Here is a 19,776-nt window from a genome sequence, read left to right on the forward strand (position 1 = left end):
AATATTTTAATTGCTTTTGTTTTTTAAGATTTTATTTATTCATGTGAGAGTCACAGAGAGGCCGAGACATCAGCAGAGGGAGAAGCAGGCTCCCCATAGGGAGCCTGATGTGGAACTCAGTCCCAGGGCCCCAGGATAACAACCTGAGCCAAAGGCAGATGCTCAACCACTGAGCCATCCAGGTGTGTCCCTTCAGTTTTTTTTTTTTTTTTTTAAGATTTTCTTTTATTTATTGAGAGAGAGAGAGAGAGAGAGAGAGAGAGAGGCAGAGACACAGGCAGAGGGAGAAGCAGGCTCCATGCAGGGAGCCCAATGCGGGACTTGATCCGGGGTCTCCAGGATCACACCCTGGGCTGCAAGTGGCGCTAATCCGCTGAGCCACCCGGGCTGCCTCCCTTCATTGCTTTTTTATATTTAATTAAATAAAAAAATTCACTTAGTCCTACTGAGCTCATTTCAAGTGCTTAATGGCCACACATACCTATAGATTACTGTATTAGCACAGATACAGAAATGAGTAAAAGCCAAAAGGCTTGCAGTTTTTATTCCATTTCTCATTTATTTTATATAATTTCCAGGGCTTAGAACTTACTGGATTGTAATTCTTTTGCAACCTTACTAAAAGTAAGACAGCAGAAATGGAAATGGTTGGATACTCTGTATAGGACTCCTTGGAATATACATCATGGTCCACTGTTTCAATCTCTAAAAAAAATTATAAAGCTCCTAAAAACAACAATCAAGTTCATCTCTTTGGAGAATGCCTTTTAAACAATGTGTTAATAAAAGTTTAACAATTGGCTTTCAAAAAATTTTTTAATATATAAAAGATGTGTAGCACACAATTACAAATGGTAAAAACATATACAATATCCTTTATTGTAAGTTCCATATAGCCAGCTGATTCTCATAGGTTTTTGTTGATTTTTGCCTAACTCTTGTATCTGTAGCCAACCTATGATTACAATTTGACCAGGACTTTACAAATGGTGTTGCATCCCAATCTGTTAACTCTTTCCCCAATAAATTTATTGTCATTAAATCTGATATGTGATCTATTGTTAAACTATTTCTCACCCTTGTACAAATTATATTCATTAAATTGAATCCTCTTTCAGCTTCAGCATTATTGATTGCAATAGTGTTAACTATCTTTTTAGCTTTCTGTATAGTTGTTGGAATGGAAACATTGTTTGATTTTATATTATTATTTACAAATTCCCGAAAATCACTCAAATCAATTTCATATTTTAAAATTTCACATAGATGAAATAATTTTTTTTCACCAGCTATCCATGGTGAAGTTACTTCTTCATAAGGCCATGCAGAAGGTTCTAGCAAGTCAAAATAATCAAAAATACTTTCATTGTGGTTTCTGTCAGATACAAGGCGTAAGTGCATGTGTTCAATTATATTTTCTAGTAACATACTTCTAGGAAGAGCATTAAATTTATTATTTTTATTAAATGGAATATCTTTAAACTTATCTGACTTAATCAAACCTTCAATTTGAGACTCATGCTTTCCAGTACCAATTTTTAAATTTTCCAAAGCTCTTATGGTGCGTTTGATTAATTTTTGTGCTTTTTGAATATTAGTTGATCTTGACTGTAATGCAGTTGAAAGTAGTGAAAATTCTTCAAGAATGTCAATCATTAAAGCCAGGTCTTGCAAAAAATTAATGTTAGCTAATCTCTTTGCCAAACCAGAGTGAGAATTAGAAAAATGCATATATAATACAGGATATGCATGCCATACAGCAGTAGCCGCTTGTAAACTACATGCCGCCCATCTTGGTCCCATTACCCGGCCAATTTTAATAATTTCAATTTCAAGATCTTTAGCTACAGTTTCTAAAAGCTTGTTTTGATTTTTATTAGACTGGTGATAAATGGAATAAATTTTATCAAGAAATAGTTTAAAATGATTAACTTGTTTTATTTCAGATATTGAATCATCAAGTGACAAATGCAATCGATAGTTTAAACAGTTCCAAATAATGATTTTAGGAAAATTTTCTAACAACTTTGTAGCTACTCTAGACTTTTTTCCCAACACTGTATTAGCACCATCAGAACAAAATGCAATTAAGTTTGCTTTCAAATATTCATCAGTAAAGCCACAATCATTTAAAGTACTCAATACTGTATTGAAAATATACTCTGCTGTGGTTGACATCAATTCTTTTAAAGCAACAAACAACATAACTGGTGTGGGAGCCGAATGAACTGTGCACTGGAGATAAATCACTAGAGTGCTTTTCTTTGAAACTGTAGATGCCTCATCAATTATGATGCAGATTTTGGCATTTTCTTCTATAATATTCTTAAATATCTTCATTTTCATTTCTTTTGCGATGTGTTCTGCTATTCTTGTTGCACTGTATCGCGTATTTAAACAGTTGACCTCTCCATTTTTCTCTTGTAATTCTACTGCCCCCTCAATATCAGATAAAGGTCTATTATGTTTTACTAAACTGTAAACAGTATTGAAAACTTTTACAGTAGCATCAATATTTTTATTATTTTGTTTATGCACTAAATTAGAAATTGAGTCATTAATTGATTCCTTTAACAAATCCTGGATTTTACCATGGGCTTTAGAAACATCATGTTCCCTAATTTTCTTCCGCAGAGAAGCTTGTCTAGTAGTTTTATTACTGCCATTTGGAGTTACTAAATATGCAATCCATTCCTTGGACACATGGACATGCTTTTCTGCTTTCGATCCCAAATGCCGAACTGCTGAACAATCTTTACATCCTAATTTACCTTCTTTTATTTCAAGCCATTTGTATTGTTCTGTAAACATCAATGCTTGTTTTTCATTCCAACAATCTGGAAGCACAAGATTATCTGTTTCTTCCTTTGATGAACATGATGGATTTTCTTCAGTGATTGGCTGTTCAACGTATTTGAAATTCGGTTCCTTTGACTTAGACAATTCACATTGACTTTTGTTATTACTACTTTCTGTGTCTGTTTTCACCTTCTTCACATTTAAAAAACGCAAAAAATCTCCCTGCCGTTTTGGCATTTTAGGGAACAGAATCTGAAAAATAATTTTACATATATAAGTAAAGCTCTTGACAACACTTTAAGGGTTAATGTAAAAACTTCTGCTAGTGATTTTAAATAATTTTAGAAATAAATTTTGAATTAAAATACTTACCTTGATTTTTGGTTTGTACCTATAACTTCAATATGACTTGCTATTTCTTAAAAAATTCACTATCATTTTTTTTTAAGTTCGTTTACTTTTTTAGCAATCTCTACACCCAATGTGGGGCTCCAACTCACGACCCTGAGATCAATAATTATATGATCCTCCTGACTGAGCCAGCCAAGGCACCCGTTTTTAAAATTTTATAATCAATAATGTTACAAAATCAGACTATGTCTGATTATCATCCAATTGGACGAAGAAGTTGCTCATATGATTTACAAATGAGTATAGTTCTTTTTTTTTTTAAATTTATTTATGATAGAGAGAAAGAGAGAGAGAGAGTGAGGCAGAGACATAGGCAGAGGGAGAAGCAGGCTCCATGCACCGAGAGCCCGACGTGGGATTCGATCCCGGGTCTCCAGGATCGTGCCCTGGGCCAAAGGCAGGCGCTAAACCGCTGCACCACCCAGGGATCCCCAAATGAGTATAGTTCTAATGTGAAAAGTGGTTAATATTTTTCCTTAATAAGACGAAAAGTGAAAAAATGAAGATGTATACCAGAACACTACCCACTCATCAATATCAATATCTTTGTTAAATTAAAAAAGAATTTTCAAGTACTGCAAGGTTTCCTCAATTTTTCATATAGCATACAGTCTAGCAATTTAGAGGTGTATCAAATTTTTGGGCTTAATCTGCATAAACATTTTATCCATCACTTTTTAAAGTTTACATAATCAATAAATAATACATCAAGCCCCAAATTGTAGTTTGACATTTCCCTTGGTGTAAGTATTCTAATTATGTTGCAGGAGTGTGCTGTTATATAGTTTTTTTTTACCATTCAGATACAATAGGTATAAGTAACCTCAAATTAAGATATGATGAGTTTTGAGTATTTTCTACCTTAAATATAACAATTTATTTCCTTGTAAGTTTATATACTTTAATCTTTTTAATATACTTTAATTTTAATAATGGTTTACAAAATTAGCTCACAAAACTGAAAAATCTAACAATCAGTTCTTGCAAGCCAGTTCAAGCCACTTCCAACACACTTTGCACTTACGGAACTGAAAAACCACAAATATAACATACTTACATCATTATGACAGGTGCTAGGCTTTTCATTATCACTACAGACTAGATAATTGTATTCAAGAACACATTTTGATGGTCCTTCCTAAAAAAGAATTGATTAAATTTACAAGTCATGAAAACCATTCAAACCAAACTTGCATCTATAATCAGTAGGTTTTTGTTGTTGTTCCTTAGAAAAAGTCTTACAGGTGGCACAAAATAATCAGAAACAAAACCAGCACAGAAAAAGACTCAGAGTAGATGAATAAGTAATGATAACAAGACCCAAAGAGAAACTAAATCTACATAGAGGAATAAAGCCATGTGGATTCCTTAGGAAATGGGAAATAGTATAGGGAGAGCATTAAAAAGACTTTTATCACGGTACTATTTTTTTTTTTTTAACTAGATGACTACCAATAATCTTTTAGATATCTAAGCTCAAAAATCAGTTGTTTTTTTTTTTAATATTTTACTTATTTATTCATGAGAGGCAGAGAGAGAGAGACGCATACACAGAGGCAGAGGGAGAAGCAGGCTCCATGCAGGGAGCCCGATGTGGGACTAGATCCTGGGACTCCAGGATCACACCCCAGGCCGAAGGCAGACACTCAACCGCTGAGCCACCAGGTGTCCCAAAAATCAGAATTCTTAAATAGCTCTGCTTTATTCTTCATAGCCTTATACAAACAAACATCAACCCCTGAGTTTCTCAATTCTTTCTTTACATACATACTACCTGCAACACACACTGGCCCTAAATACCTGGGTCAGAAACCTAGATCAGGAACATTAGAGCTGGGTTTCAAGATCAGCAAAGTATTTAGTGTGGGAAGACTAGTAACAAGATAATCCAAATAAATAGGTATGTAGTACTAAAATAGGGTGAAGGCAAGACCAACAATCAGGAAGTACGCTATTCTGTATGTATATTACAATAAAATTTATATCAAAGGTAAGAGCTCTTTTTATCTACAAATTTTTATCATTCCTTTCAGCATATTGTGTTTATTTAGCTGCATCAACATATAGATGGTATGGTAGAACACAAAGAGGATGCTATGCTATCACGTAGACTGAAGGCTGGAAAGAGATTTATATGGAGACTAAGGAATCCATAATTATAGATACATTAAGTAGTAACTTTTTGCATCTGAAGAACCCTCACTCAGAGAACTGTACCCAACAGCATTTCATCTTTATTGGGTGGTACTGTAAAAAAGCAGAGAAATAGGTATATCCTGGTGGATCCCAGCATACGATGGAGTCACAAAGAGAAGTAAATTCTGTCTCTGAGTGATTTTATTTTATTTTTATTTATTTTTTAAAAGACTTTATGTATTTATTCATGAGAGACACAAGAGAGAGAGGAGAGACACAAGCTGGAGCCTGATGCGGGACTTGATCCCTGGACCCCAGGATCATGCCCTGGGCCAAAGGCAGGCGCTAAACGCTGAGCCACCCAGGCGTCCCTCTCTGAGTGATCTTAAAGTAGAATTAAATTACCACTGTTTAAAAAAAAAAAAAAAATTACCACTGTTTTTTGTGTGTGTGTGGCAATAGAGAGGTGCCTGGCTGGCTCAGTAGAAGCATGTGACTCTTGACCCACGGTGTAGGTTTGAGCTCCATGTTGGATGTGTCAATTAGTTAACAATAAAATCTTTTTTTTTTTTTTTTTTAAGATTTTATTTATTTGAAAGAGGGTAATCGAGAGAGAGAGAACATGAGCAGGGGAGAGAGTCAGAGGGAGAAGGAGAAGCAGACTCCTTGCTGAGCAGGGAGCCCAAGGTGGGGCTCGATCCCAGGACTCTGGGACCAGGACCCAAGCTGAAGGCAGAAGCTTAACCGACTGAACCACCCCAGGTGCTCCAACAATAAAATCTTAAAAAAAAAAACCCAAAACACAACAGAAAATTAAATAAAGGTAGTAGGAATATTTTTTACTCTCTTCTGATACTTCAATTCTACTTAGAGCATACAAGCATACCTCTGAAATACTACAGACCACAATGATAAAGTATCACAATAAAGTGAATCAAATGAATTTTTTGGTTTTCCAGTGCATATAAAAGTTATGTTTATACTATACTGTAGTCTATTAAGTATGTAATAGTGTTATGTCTAAAAAAGGTACACAGCTTTATTAAAAAATACTTTGTTGCTAAAAAATGCTAACCATCATTTTCAGTGAGTTATCATCACTGATCATAGATCACTAAAACAAATATAATAATGAAAAAGTTAGAAATATTGTGAGGGATCCCTGGGTGGCTCAGTGGTTTAGTGCCTGCCTTTGGCCTGAGGCGTGATCCTGGAGTCCCGGGATCGAGTCTCACATCGGGCTGCCTGCTTGGAGCTTGCGTCTCCCTCTGCCTGTGTCTCTGCTTCTTTCTCTCTCATGATTTTTTTTTTTTTTTTAAAGACACAATTATTCAGCATCAAGATCAGACTTACATTTAGCAATCAACAGCATGGGTGCAAAAAAAAAACAAACAAGAAAACCACTACATTAAAACCCTTTGTTGGAATGCTTTACACTTTCCACAGAACAGAAACTAAAATAATTTGTTATATAATTAGTCACAAATACAGTCCTCGAGTTTTTTGCCTATACACATGAGTATTGTCTAAAACATGTCTTTGTAGCAGCTAGGCCCTGCCACCACTGTACTTGGCTGAGTTCACAAATCTGTTGTAACCTGTAGCTTCCCTGTCACTTCTCTGGCTCTCCTCTCCTGCTAAGCTTTGTTTCCTGGCAGTAATTAACCACAGGGACCAGAGCTTCTGCCTCCAAAATTTCCTCCTTTCATGGATCCAAAATTTGAGGTTTGATTGTTGTACTGCCAAAATCGTTATAGCTTCCACCACTTCCAAAGTTGCTTCCATCATTACCAAACCCATTCTAGCCATCCCCATTGCCACCATATCCACTACCACCTCGACTGCCCCGGAAGCCACCTCAACCACTGAAGTACCCTCCACAACCAAAGTTGTCATTCCCACCAAAACCACCTCCACAACCACCACCAAAGTTTCCAGAACCACTTCGGCCTCTTTGGCTGGACGAAGCACTAGCCATCTCTTGCTTCGATAGGGCTTTCCTTACTTCACAGTTGTAGCCATTCACAGTATGGTGTTTTTGAATGACAATCTTGTCTACAGTCATGGTTGTCATATGTCACAAAAGCAAAACCTCTTTTTTTGCCACTGCCTCGGTCAGTCATGATCTCAATCACTTCAATTTTCCCATACTATTCAAAATAATCTCTTAGATGATGTTCTTCAGTGTCTTAATGCCACCAACAAAAATATTTTTTCACAGTTAAGTGGGCACCAGGTCTTTGAGAATTTTCTCAGGAGACAGTCCTCTTTGGTTCCACGACTCTTCCGTCTACCTTGTGCGGCTGAGCATTCATGGCTGCGTCCACCTCCTCCACAGTGGCATACGTGACGAACCCAAAGCCTCTGGAGCGCTTGGTGTTGGGGTATCTCATTACCACACAGTCTGTAAGCGTCCCCCATTGCTCAAAATGGCTCCTCAAACTCTTATCAGTGGTTTTGAAGCTCAAACCTTCAATGAAGAGCTTCTGCAGTTGCTCAGGCTCTTTAGGAGACTCTGACTTAGACATGACAGCGGTGAGAGGGGAGACTTTAACGATGCTTACTCGGCAGTGTCCAGGGGCAGAAAGTCTCTCATGATTATATAAAATATTAAAAAAAAAAAAAAAAAAACTGTATGAATTGCTGAAATGTGAGAAAGACACAAAGTGAGGAGATGCTGTTGGAATAATGGTGCCAACCAACTTGCTTGACACAGGATTGCCACAAACCTTCAATTTGTAAAAAATACAGTATTTGCAAAGCACAATAAAATCAAGGGCAATAAAACATGGTATGCCTGTGTAATTTGCTTCTCCTTATGGAGCTGTCCAATATTGGATCCTTTTTGGAAAGAAAACTAATAAGTTCTATCAAGTTGGATGTACAAAACTCTGGATGCAAATATACAAAAGATTATACTTTAAGTTAAATTTAGAGATTTTTAAGCCTCAACTGAAAGAAAGCTGATGCGTTAACTCAGTAAAAATTTGTGATAATTTATTCCACAGAGTATATAAACTTACACCCAATTATGTTTCCAATCTTAATTTTGTAGATTCCTTTTCTCAAAGGAATGTGTCATAACACCTATGTCACTCCTAGTTCTACTTGCACAAAATAGCATCAAGATTATAATGTCTCATTCTTTTTTTTTTTTTTTTTTTTTTTTAGATTTATTCATGAGAGAGACAGACAGAGACACAGGCAGAGGGAGAAGCAGGTTCCCTGTGAGGAGCCTGATGTGGAGCCTAAGACCTTGGGATCATGACGGGAGCCAAAGGCAGATGCTCAACCACTGAACCACCCAGGCGTCCTGTCATTTCTTTTTTATACTATACTCAGGAAGAACCAAAATTATTTTTCCCGAAGACCCATGAAATATTCCTTCCAAATACTTTTCAGTACAAAAAACAGACACTGTGGCTCTTCAATTTCCATAGCTACATCACTTAATCCACAACACAGGGAAGGCAGAATCAACATACAACTTCTCTTGGTACCCCTTTATTTATAAGGTCTTGGGTATCAAAAAAAAAAAAAAAAAGAGGGGGGGTTACTATATGTACTGTTAACGGGGAAAAATGTCAAGGAAATGTTCTTGCAAAGAATTTCTCTACCACACTACTAGGACAAAAAACCATGTGTTACTACCACAATGTTTAAAGATGGGATTTTATTTGATTTAGAGAACAACTGATATTTGAAAAAGAAAACTGTTTTTATCAAGTTGCCCTAAACCTAGAGAGTAATTAACAAACATTAAACAGGCACTCATTTAAAGAAAAATTATACATCTTTAATAGCAAACTTCAACTAATTACTGCTTTGGAAAAGTTTTTAGCTACTAAGATACCACGTTAAACAGTGTCTTTGTAAAACTTTAGTTTTGGGTGAAGACCATCCCAAAATACATCAGGACCCCTTTTCCCCTAAACCAATACAAAAGCATGGTTCAGAGAGCCATATGTCCCTTGGTAGAGATTCCTGGGTTCCGCCTTCAAATTCTGATTCAGTAGATGTTGTACTTGCACTATGCTGTAACATGATGATGTCAGAGGTGGGTGAAGTCTTCAAGCTATTTGCCTTCATGTCATGAAACTAGAGAACGCTCAGATTTTGAGTTCCTGCAACCCTTCTTGTTTTCTACCTCCTTCCTCATCTGTTAGCGGCCCCTTCCCTCGAACCTGCAGGTCATCTCTTAGAGGACACTCTTGAGAGACCGGAACTTTGCGTAGGTTAAGCATAAAATGGCGCTAAGAAGGCACAGGAAGCATGATTAAATGTGAGGCATGTTTTTTCGAACAGTCTTTGCGGTGTCCAGTGCAGGTGCTCAGAGACCTCCTCTGGTCAATTTCCTAACCCTACGCCAAGCCCCCAAGTGTCTGGTGCACCTACCAGACCTTCATACACGGCGGCTCAATGGAGAACGCGCAGGTGAGGTATCCTCACATAACGGGCTTACCTAAACGCACGGTCTCGGGATTCCGAGGAAAACCCGAATATCGTTGCTACTTACGCTAACAAACTGAATGTCATCTTCGTTTTCATCCGTCGTTGCCTCAGACGCCTCGGGCCCAGCTGGAGGGACAGATTCTATCATCTATAAAAACAAGCCAGGACACGCTTAGCTATGCAGCCACAGCCTCGGAGGAAGAGACTGTCCCCGAAGGAACGAAAACGGGGAGCGCTCTAGCAGCAAGCTCTCGAGGAAAGCGAGTGGAGCCGAGCGCACGCAGAGCCGATGGAGGCGGGGGATGCCTCTGCAGACGTGGAGCCACAGGCAGCGGACGCCGCCGGGAACCTCTCACCGGCCCCCGCGCATCCCCCCGTCTCCTCGAGGAGGAGGGATGCACGCTCCCCGCCCAGGGGCGAGCCTGTCTCAAAATGTCGCTCTCGCGGCCGGGGCAGCTGCCACGGGGAGCTCCGGGGCCGGCGCAGGGAGCCGGGGGCCGCCGGGCGGCCATTGTTGCCGCCGGGTCCTCCTTCACACCCGCACCGGGCCCGCCCGCTGGGCTCGGCCCGAGCCGCCGAGCCTCTCGCCCCGCCGCGGGGCTGCCGCCGCGCACCAGGCCTCACGCTCCGCCAAACACAAAGCCCTTCCCTTCCCGGCTCGGCTCGGCTCGCCATGCCATGCCGCGGCCCGACGCCCGACCACTCACCTCCGACCCCGGGTCTCCCATTTCTCCGACGGCCTAACTGACAGCACCGCCGCTCCTGCGGGCCCCGCCGCCGCCGCCGTCGCTGCTGCGCCCGCCGCCGCCGCCGCCGCCGCCACGACTTGCCTTCCCGCCCAGCACCGCTTCGCGCCGCCGTGACCCGCCCCTGCGTGAGCGCCGACGCCGCCGACGCCGCCGAGGCCGCGGGCGGAAAGAGGTGCGAAACCGCGTCAAAAGGCGGAGCGACCTGCTGTGGCCCGCTCCACCCCCGAGCCTCTGTCGCGCAGTCTGGGCCCGCCTCCCTCGCGCCGCGCGGGAAGCTGGGAGTTGTAGTTCTCGTCGCTCCTGAGACTCACCCGCATATTTGAAGAGTGGGGAGGGGCTCTGAATGGTGGCTCTTGTGTTCCTCTAAGCTGTTACTGTACTAGCCTAGTATAATAGATGACGTTTCTCTCTCAATCAGCGTTTCCCTCTCCCTACCTTTTCTCTACTTTTTTCCTTTTGTACAAATACTGATCTAGATGATGTAGATTAGTGGTGTTAAAATGCTCTTTCTTTTTTTTTAAGATTTATTTATTTATTTATGATAGAGAGAGAGAATGAGAGCAGAGACACAGGAGGAGGGAGAAGCAGGCTCCATGCACCGGGAGCCCCACGTGGGACTCGATCCAGGGCTCCAGGATCGCGCCCTGGGCCAAAGGCAGGCGCTAAACTGTGCTCAGACACTTTCTTACCAAAATAGTGGCCCACTTTTTTCTCTTCAATATTTACACACGAATGATTGTGAACAGGTACAGTTTATGAAAACAAAGGTTTACTGATAATAATTTTTTAAAAAAGATTTTATTTATTCATGAGAGACACAGAGACACAGAGACACAGGCAGAGGGAGAAGCAGGCTCCATGCAGGGAGCCGGACGCGGGACTCAATCCTGAGTCTCCAGGATCAACCCTGGGCTGAAGGCGGTGCTAAACTGCTGAGCCACCCAGGGATCCCCCACTGATAATATACTTTTTAAAGATTTTATTTATTTGAGAGAGAGCGAGAGAGCACAAGGGACGTGGGAGAGGAGATCAGACTACCCTAGGTGGGGCTCCATCCCAGGGCCCTAGGATCATGACCTGAGCCAAAGGCAGATGCTTATCTTGCTAAGCCACCCAGGTGCCCTCTGAGGATATTATTTAAAGCTTTTCCCCCTAGCCCTATGAGCCCAAGATCACCTAACAAATCTGTAGTCCCACAAATTTCCTTTGTAATTTTGATTTTGCTATGGCCTCCAATGAGTGAGATCATGCAACAGAGGAACTATGAGGCACATCACAAGACAAAGGAATAGAGTTATTTGAAAATTTTAAGAAAGGGAGGGAGGTGAAACAGTATTTTGAGGTACAAAGGCAGTTAGGTCTGTGTGCAAAGAGTTCATGTCACATCTGGGCTACAAAGTAGATCCAGAGTCCTGTTAACTTGGAAACTACAGAATTAACAAAGATACTAATTGTTGACACAGAATCCCCCTATCTGTAGCCCTGCACTTAGTTTGGTATGAGGCTGGTTCTCTGTGTCACAATGACCAGCCAAAGGAGGGATATTTCATTCTTACCAATAGATTTTCAAACAACAAAGCTGTTACTCTATGATTTTAGAGAACAAATTTTCTCATTGTGTAAATAAGAAAGCAGTAGTCACCAAGGTCACCTTGCCTCTACAAGTGCGGTATTTCTTTGGGAGAAATATTGTCTGTTAATTTTTCAGCTGACTTTATCTCTGTTACTTGAGTGCAGCAGATATTTACTTTCTCTTTTGGAGGCCTGTTTTTGCTGGTTTAAATGAGAACATGGCATTTGATTGCTTATGTTCCACAAAGTGCACTACAACTGCAGGTGCATCTGCACCAAATAAATTTGGGACTTGCAGATAAAAGTTGAGAAAAAGAAACATCTGCTAAGATGGTAGACCCAAAAGCTGCATGTAAATTAACCATTTTAAAACTTCGTAGATGTCTAGGAGAGATTTGCATTTGAACAATTTTTTAACATGCTGGTGAGAGCTCAGTGGAACACTACTGTGAAATGTTGCAGGTGAGACTCATTCAGTTAAACTCTTGGAAAACAAACAATAAATATGTGGCTGTAGCCCAAATACGTTCATGTCTTTCAATTCAAAAATTGTTGCAGGGATAGTCTTTTTTCTTTTTCTTTAATATTTTATTTATTTATTAGAGAGAGAGAGAGAGAGCGAGCATGATCACACATTGGGGGGAGGAACAGAGGAAGAAGGACAAGTAGACTCCGAGCTGAGCAAGGAAACTGCTGCAGGGCTCCATCCCAAGACCCTGACATATGACCTGAGCCAAACAAAATCAGACTCTTAACTGACTGAGCCATCTAGGTGCCCCTGGGAGAGTCTTTTTCATTTTAGGTATTCTAATAGGTGTGTAGCAATGTCACATTGTGATTTTAATTTGTATTAACTTAATTACTAAAGATGTTGAAAATCTTTTTATGTATATATATATATTTTTTTAATTTTTATTTATTTATGATAGTCACAGAGAGAGAGAGTGAGAGAGAGAGAGAGAGAGAGAGGCAGAGACACAGGAAGAGGGAGAAGCAGGCTCCATGCACGGGGAGCCCGACGTGGGATTTGATCCCGGGTCTCCAGGATCGCGCCCTGGGCCAAAGGCAGGCGCTAAACTGCTGCGCCACCCAGGGATCCCCTTTTTATGTATATATTTGCCATCCATATATCTTCTTGGTCATGCCTGTTAAAGTCTTCTGCCCATTATTTACATTGTTTTCTTATTATTGAATTTTAAGAGTTGTTTATTCTGGATTCAAATTCTTTGAATATATTCAAATTCACATATTCAAATATGTGATTTGCAAATATTTTCTTCTAGTCTGTAGCTTATCTTTCCATTTTCTTTCTTTTTCTTTCCTTTCCTTTTTTTTTTTTTTTTTTTTAAAGATTTTATTCGTTTGTTTGAGAGAGTGAGAGAACTTGAGCATAAGCTGGGGAGGGGAAGAGGCAAGAGGGAGAAGCAGATTCCCTACTGAGGAACGAGCCGAGCCCACTGCAGGGCTCCATCCCAGGACCCCTGAGATCATGACCTGAGCTGAAGGCAGCCACCCAACTGACTGAGCCACCCAGGTGTACAGGTTTATTTTGGAGAGAGGGAGGGAGAGTTGGGGAGGAAAGCAGAGGGAGGGAGCGAATCTTAAGCAGGCTTCACGCCCAGTGCAGAGCCCAAAGTGGGGCTCAATCTCACAATTCTGAGATATGATCTGATCCAAAATCAAGAAATGATGCTTAACCAACTGAGTCACCCAGGTGCCCTGAGGGAGAACTTTTAAAATAAGTGTTAGGTGTTTATGGGTCAGAATAAGTGTCTTTTCTCCTATGACAAAATAAATAAAAAGAAAGACAGTATTAATACTTTGATCAAGTGCTCTTCGTGGGTGTTTTGTGAAGTAGGGAACTGATTATAATAGGAAGGTTGGAAAAAGGGGATGTTGTTTGCTGATTGGTTTAGGGCTCAAAGCAAGTTTTCTTTTTTGACTGTTGCGGGGCGGGGAATGTATCCTGAGGCTTTACTTTGAGATCTGGGTCTGTTGTAGTGTTTTATGAATTAAGATGTTACAGGGGGCCTAGAAACTCATTTCTCATTCTCCTAATTTACCTTTTCCCTTACTTTGGGTTTTCCTCTGTAGGCAGACCACACTTACATAGAGGTAATGAATCTGCTAAACTTATGTATCTGAAACACAACAATACCTGGACTCTTAACTTCTCCTGCATTAACTTCCACATCTGTAAAATGAGGCAATAGATTCTATGATCCCTTTTAGTTTTTTTTTCTTTTAAGACTTACTTATTTATTTGAGAGAGAGAGCAGAAGGAAGGGCAGAGGGAGAAGGAAGGAGAAACCCAAGTCAACTGGACTCCACATTGAGCATCGAAATGCTCTAGGGCTCCAGGCAGAGCCCAGGTCTTGATATAAGGGTTGTGAGTTCAAGCCCTGTATTGGGCTCCACACTGAGCATGGGGCCTACTTTAAAAATAAATAAATAAATAATAAAAATCCATTTAGAGGAATACATTTGTAATTATGACAAAAATAATCAGGAATTTTGTGAAAAAGAATACTGAATGATATTTCACTTTTCTCCTGATTCTTTGCTAAAAAATATTTTAAAAATTAATAAATCCTAAAGGACAGCAATGCAAAGAAGAGTTTGGGTGGAAGAAGGAAGAGATATGTATTATCTCCACCATCATCAAAGGAATTATTATAACCAGGACTATCTGGGTCACTGTGAGTTTACATAATAGTATTTAATATAATACATATAATACAGATATTATATAAGATATATTATATGGTTATATATATTTTATAATTATACACTTTATATAAATTATATATAATTTATAAATATATATTTTATATGTAATATATCCCATATATATTTTCTAGAATTAAAAGCTCTAAGTATCCAGATTGAAAAGGACAATAATGTTTCCCTACACAATGAATAAAAAGAGATGCACAACAAAGCATATTTTCATTTCCCCGATTTTAAGGTATCAGGGAAAGAGATGATCAAAAGAAACTCCCAAGGAGGATGGGAAAGCATTTTCTGAATAAAAGAATGAGAATTAGGATTTCATTATGCTCCTAAAGCCTAGGGTTGTCAGATTTGGCAATAAAAATATAGGACATGTAAATAAATTTGAATTTAAGATGAATAAGTAATTATTTAGTTTAATTATATCCCAAATATTGCAAAGGATATACTAAAAAATTGGTTGATCATCTGAATCATATTAAACTGAGTGAGCAAATCTACAGTACCAACAATGGGTGTAACTCTGATGAGAACATCCAGGTAAGCATTATTTGCCTTTCCCTTACTCTAAGAAATCAAATAAAGCAACAAGGAGAAAAACAAAAGGCAACAGCAGAATGCCCTGCCCTGCCATATTTAGTAAAATAGGCAACAGATAATACCTGCAGAAACCAAGGACTTTTAAAAGTTACGTTAGAAATTAATTATACAGGGATCCCTGGGTGGCGCAGCGGTTTAGCGCCTGCCTTTGGCCCAGGGCGCAATCCTGGAGACCAGGGATCGAATCCCACGTTGGGCTCCCGGTGCATGGAGCCTGCTACTCCCTCTGCCTGTGTCTCTGTCTCTGTCTCTGTCTCTCTCTCTCTGACTATCATAAATTAAAAATAAATAAATAAAACTTAAAAAAAAAGAAAGAAATTAATTGTACAGAAATTGCAAGGAAAATGTCAAGGCCCCTCATGGGTGGCAGATCTCAGAAAGTACCAGTAAAAGTACACTTCCTGAAAAGGAAAAACTCATCCAAAAATGCAAACTCTATAACCCATAAATTTAACAACTGAAGGGTAAGGTAAGGTGAGCTTCAGCAGAAGTCATGAGGTTGGGATGCAGAGACAATGCACAGAGAAGATCTATCTAAGAGGGCTCCTGGCAGTGGATCTCAGAACAACCCAGCAGAATCTTACTCCATAAAGATCATGGGCTCCTTGGTAAGTGCAAGGGCTCTGTATTGTTTGCTGCTGCTGCTGAAGGGTCTGGGAATGCAGGGCTGGTGACAGAAATCCTTCCAGACTCAGCTTGGGTCAGAGGACCACAGGGAACAACCAGGGCTCCACAAAATACTTCTCAGAGGAGCCATCCTGGCTGGAATCAGTGGTCTCTATGACAGCAAAGAGAGGGCCTTTGAAAGGTCTGAAGCCTGGCAGGGAACCCTGGCCCCTCCCACCATCCATGAATGCAACTGCAAAAGCTGGACCAGAAAAACCATGTCATTATAAAATAAATGTTGAAGAAAGGCTATGGCACAACATCAGCACAAAGATTTTATAAGAAAAAATGTGAAAAGAGCTATAAGGACGATCGCATGAATAATACTAATGAGAAAAATAAAAGTGATGTCATAGAACAGATAAAAATACTGACCACATATTTCATTACAAGGTTAAAAAAAAGATTTTTTTTTTTTAAGAGTTCCATCTACTAGGTAAAAATCTTAATGAAACTATCATCTCCATATAGGAAGACTGCGGACATACATGTAAGAACTTATACATTAGTAAGTTTTTCTTTGACACTTTTGTTAATTGCAGATTTAGAAAGTCCTTCTCTTTCAGATAACATAAAAAATATTTGTGTCTTTTATACGTTCGGTCCAATTTTTACATTTTATTAATCTTGCATTCTTTATGGAATATAGTTTGAAGTAGGAACATAATTATTTTACATTCACCATTTACTTCAGGATCATTTATTGAATAAACCTTCCTTTCCCTACTTATGAGAGGTTCTACTTTAATCATATTCCAAATTTACATGTATGTGAATATATAATACATGCATATATATACACACATGCATATATATCAATTGCTTTCTGGGCACTATTCAGTCTCATTAGTTTTCTTATTTGTAACTCATTTAGAATCAATATGTGAAGCTAAATTAGAAACAATATTTATATTCTATTATCCATAAGAATATTAACACATCTAAAAATACTTTAAGGAAGGACTATAGAATTCTAATTGAATAATAGTTATGTTTTGCAAAGGCATTTTACATTTAGTAGGGAAAACATACTACGAAGTTTTTTTTTTAAAGGAAATAACATGTATCCCAGTAAAATCATTCAATAAAAATGTTAATGTTCCTGGATAGTGTGTATATATCCTACATAGCATGCATGTTTAATCTGGTTATTGTCTCTATCATACATAGTGTGGCTCTTTAGAAAACAAAAAAGTTAAGAGCCACATAAGCAATTATAATAGTAATGCCTTAATGCGTGTCAGTAGAGAAGCAATCAGCCCAGGAAAGGATTTTCCCCCCTAGATTTTATACATTAATAAGAAATGAGCAAATACTTCTTATGTTTTCAATGGGATTTATTTATATTTAAGTAAAAGTAGCAAATGTTAACAGAAGTTATTTCCTTAATCGTATTTATTTTGTATGACCACATTGTTATTGAGCAGCATTATGGAATGTTCTCTGGGTCTGCAGTTCTGAACTTTCCAACTATTATATGCGACCTCTTTCCCAAGTTTAAACATAACCTGTACACTGAAGAAGCATGGCTTGTTATTGCAAAGTTGTCATGTGTGGCAAGCTGACATCAAAGGAGAAGCCTCTTGATGAAGAATGCTTTATCTTTCATTCATTCACAAAATGTTTTTTTCTTTTTCTTTTTTTTTACAAAATGGTATTTTTCTTTTTGTGTGATTATCCAACCCATGTGATTTTGTTTTCAATACTTTTTTCTTCTGATATTATGAAATCAAACCAGTTAAAACTAAGCAGTATAGCAATAAAACTAACCAAATACAGAGGATGTTATATCTTACATAGGATATTTTAGATGACATTTATGTTTTATGTTACACATATATATTTAATGTATAAAATTATACATTAGGCAATAAAAAGTTAAAAGCATGTAAACACACAGAAAAAATTTTCAAATCGATGATGCACTGTTTTAACACTCACAAAACCTTGGGTTTATTTCTTTTGCAAGAGTGCAGTGGAATAGCTTCACATTAAAATAAACAGGTCAAAAAAAAAATAAACAGGTCATTCTGCTTTCACTTCTTTTGGATTATTTTTAGGTAACAGAATAATTCTGTAATTTCATTGTGAAGACACCATTACTTGGTTAGGTATGATTATCAGATTTTAGGCCAATTTTGCCGCCCTCACATTCATGAACATTGATTATTTCACTACTTACTTTCCCAAATATGTGTTTATGCTGAAGATCCAAAAACTAAAATGGGGAGTCATTGGTGATAATAAATGTACAGTGATTGATCCAGGACAATGACAAATCTTAGGAGCTGAAGTTTTTGTTGCTATGATAAAAGCTCTATTGTGTTAAGTTAGCTGTACAGAGAAGCATTTGGGGACAGGAAAATGCATATTTCTAAGAAAGCATATTGCATGCTTATTTGACTGTTAGAAATTCTCCGGTTTGATGCATCACTGATATTTAAGCTGGAATCTACATGCAGCTTCTTCAGCAAGCTTGTTGCTCCATCAAGAGTCAGCGTTATTACGGATGTCTCACAGCTTGTCACTATGTGTGTCTGTGCTCACTGCAGAGTCTCCAACAAAATCCAATGTCAAATTCAGAACTGAAGTGTTTTATTTCAGATACCTACAACACCTACAAAAAAGAAAATTTCAGAAAAACAGCAAATTTTGTTAGAGTTCTTATAGTACTTTTGATAGTTATATGAGTTATTTCTGTGTCTACTACAAATTTTTGTGTAAGAGTACACGTTTTTAGTATGAACTATTATTATTGAGGTGACTTAGAAATTATTTTATGATCTATTCAGAGGAATTCCAGCTTAGACAACAGTTAAAATATTTTACATATATTTTCATCTCAAATGACTTAAAAAACGATTTTGTATTAGATAAAATTTCAAGCCCACAAAGTAAAATGAACATCCCCACATACCCATCAACCATCCTAAAAGATTATCAACAATTCTGTTTATCATTCTTCAGTGACGTTTGTTGATTGTTTAAATAGCAGGCAGTTTCCCCTGTTTCACCTCTTTCAAAATTCACGAAACCCAAATGAACTAGGTTAGAGGCAGATCACTATAAAGCTAATAAAGTTTGTTTGCATGAGTACCTTCCAACATGTTCACATGTGTATATATTTCTGTTAAATTTGCAAAAGTTAAATATTTCAACCATAATCATAAGACTATTATCTTCCCAATTCAACTGTTCCTTAGTCATATTTTCTCTGATTATAACTATCGGGTGGCAGTGGGCATTTCTGAGATTTTGTTAAGGATTTTGTGAAGGGATATATTTTTGTGCTTTGCCATCTCTTCTATATATAGTTATATTAATGGTGGTCATTCCAGTTTGGAGTGTTTTCTAGCAAAAATATAAATATGGTAGGGACGCCTGGGTGGCTCAGCAGTTAAGCGCCTCCCTTCGGCCCAGGGCATGATCTTGGAGTCCCGTGATCGAGTCCCACATCAGGCTCCCTACATAGAGCCTGCTTCTCCCTCTGCCTGTGTCTCTGCCTCTCTCTCTGTGTCTCTCATGAATAAATAAATAAAATCTTAAAAAAATATATAAATATATATGGTCATTTCAAAGAATATTTAAGAGGACTCATTCCATAGAAAACTTGAAATGCCTTGAAATGTTATAGTTTAGATATCAGAGCAACTTAATA

The 19,776-nt window shown here is 38.4% G+C and overlaps 2 protein-coding genes across 8 annotated transcripts in view; both read right to left on the minus strand.

Moving 5' to 3' along the window:
- Positions 1–797: 797 nt before the first annotated feature.
- Positions 798–10,666, minus strand: KIAA1586 (KIAA1586 ortholog). The gene is made up of 4 exons (XM_072832495.1): positions 10,506–10,666; positions 9,863–9,946; positions 4,268–4,348; positions 798–3,051 (listed from the first exon to the last, which is right to left on the minus strand). Exons 1-4 carry the CDS (start codon positions 10,524–10,526, stop codon positions 877–879), a joined length of 2,361 nt encoding a protein of 786 aa, XP_072688596.1. The 5' UTR covers positions 10,527–10,666; the 3' UTR covers positions 798–876.
- Positions 10,667–17,434: 6,768 nt separating this feature from the next.
- Positions 17,435–19,776, minus strand: part of BEND6 (BEN domain containing 6) — a 59,557-nt gene continuing 57,215 nt past the window's right edge. For all 7 annotated transcript variants that reach the window (XM_072832535.1, XM_072832532.1, XM_072832537.1 and 4 more), the window contains one exon: positions 17,435–18,735. The gene's annotated coding sequence lies outside the window, so the exon portion shown is untranslated. The remainder of the gene's footprint in view (positions 18,736–19,776) is intronic.

Source organism: Canis lupus, chromosome 7 (genome assembly GCF_048164855.1).
Source record: "Canis lupus baileyi chromosome 7, mCanLup2.hap1, whole genome shotgun sequence".
Taxonomy (NCBI): domain Eukaryota; kingdom Metazoa; phylum Chordata; class Mammalia; order Carnivora; family Canidae; genus Canis; species Canis lupus.

Excerpts from the sequence above, each read along its gene's own strand:
- KIAA1586 (XM_072832495.1), bottom strand. The coding sequence starts at position 10,526 with ATGGGAGACCCGGGGTCGGAG. Across the intron at positions 4,349-9,862 it reads ATGACATTCAGTTTGTTAGC|GAAGGACCATCAAAATGTGT; the intron begins GTAAGTAGCAAC and ends ATTCTTTTTTAG. Across the intron at positions 3,052-4,267 it reads CTAGCACCTGTCATAATGAT|ATTCTGTTCCCTAAAATGCC; the intron begins GTAAGTATGTTA and ends ATTATTTTTCAG.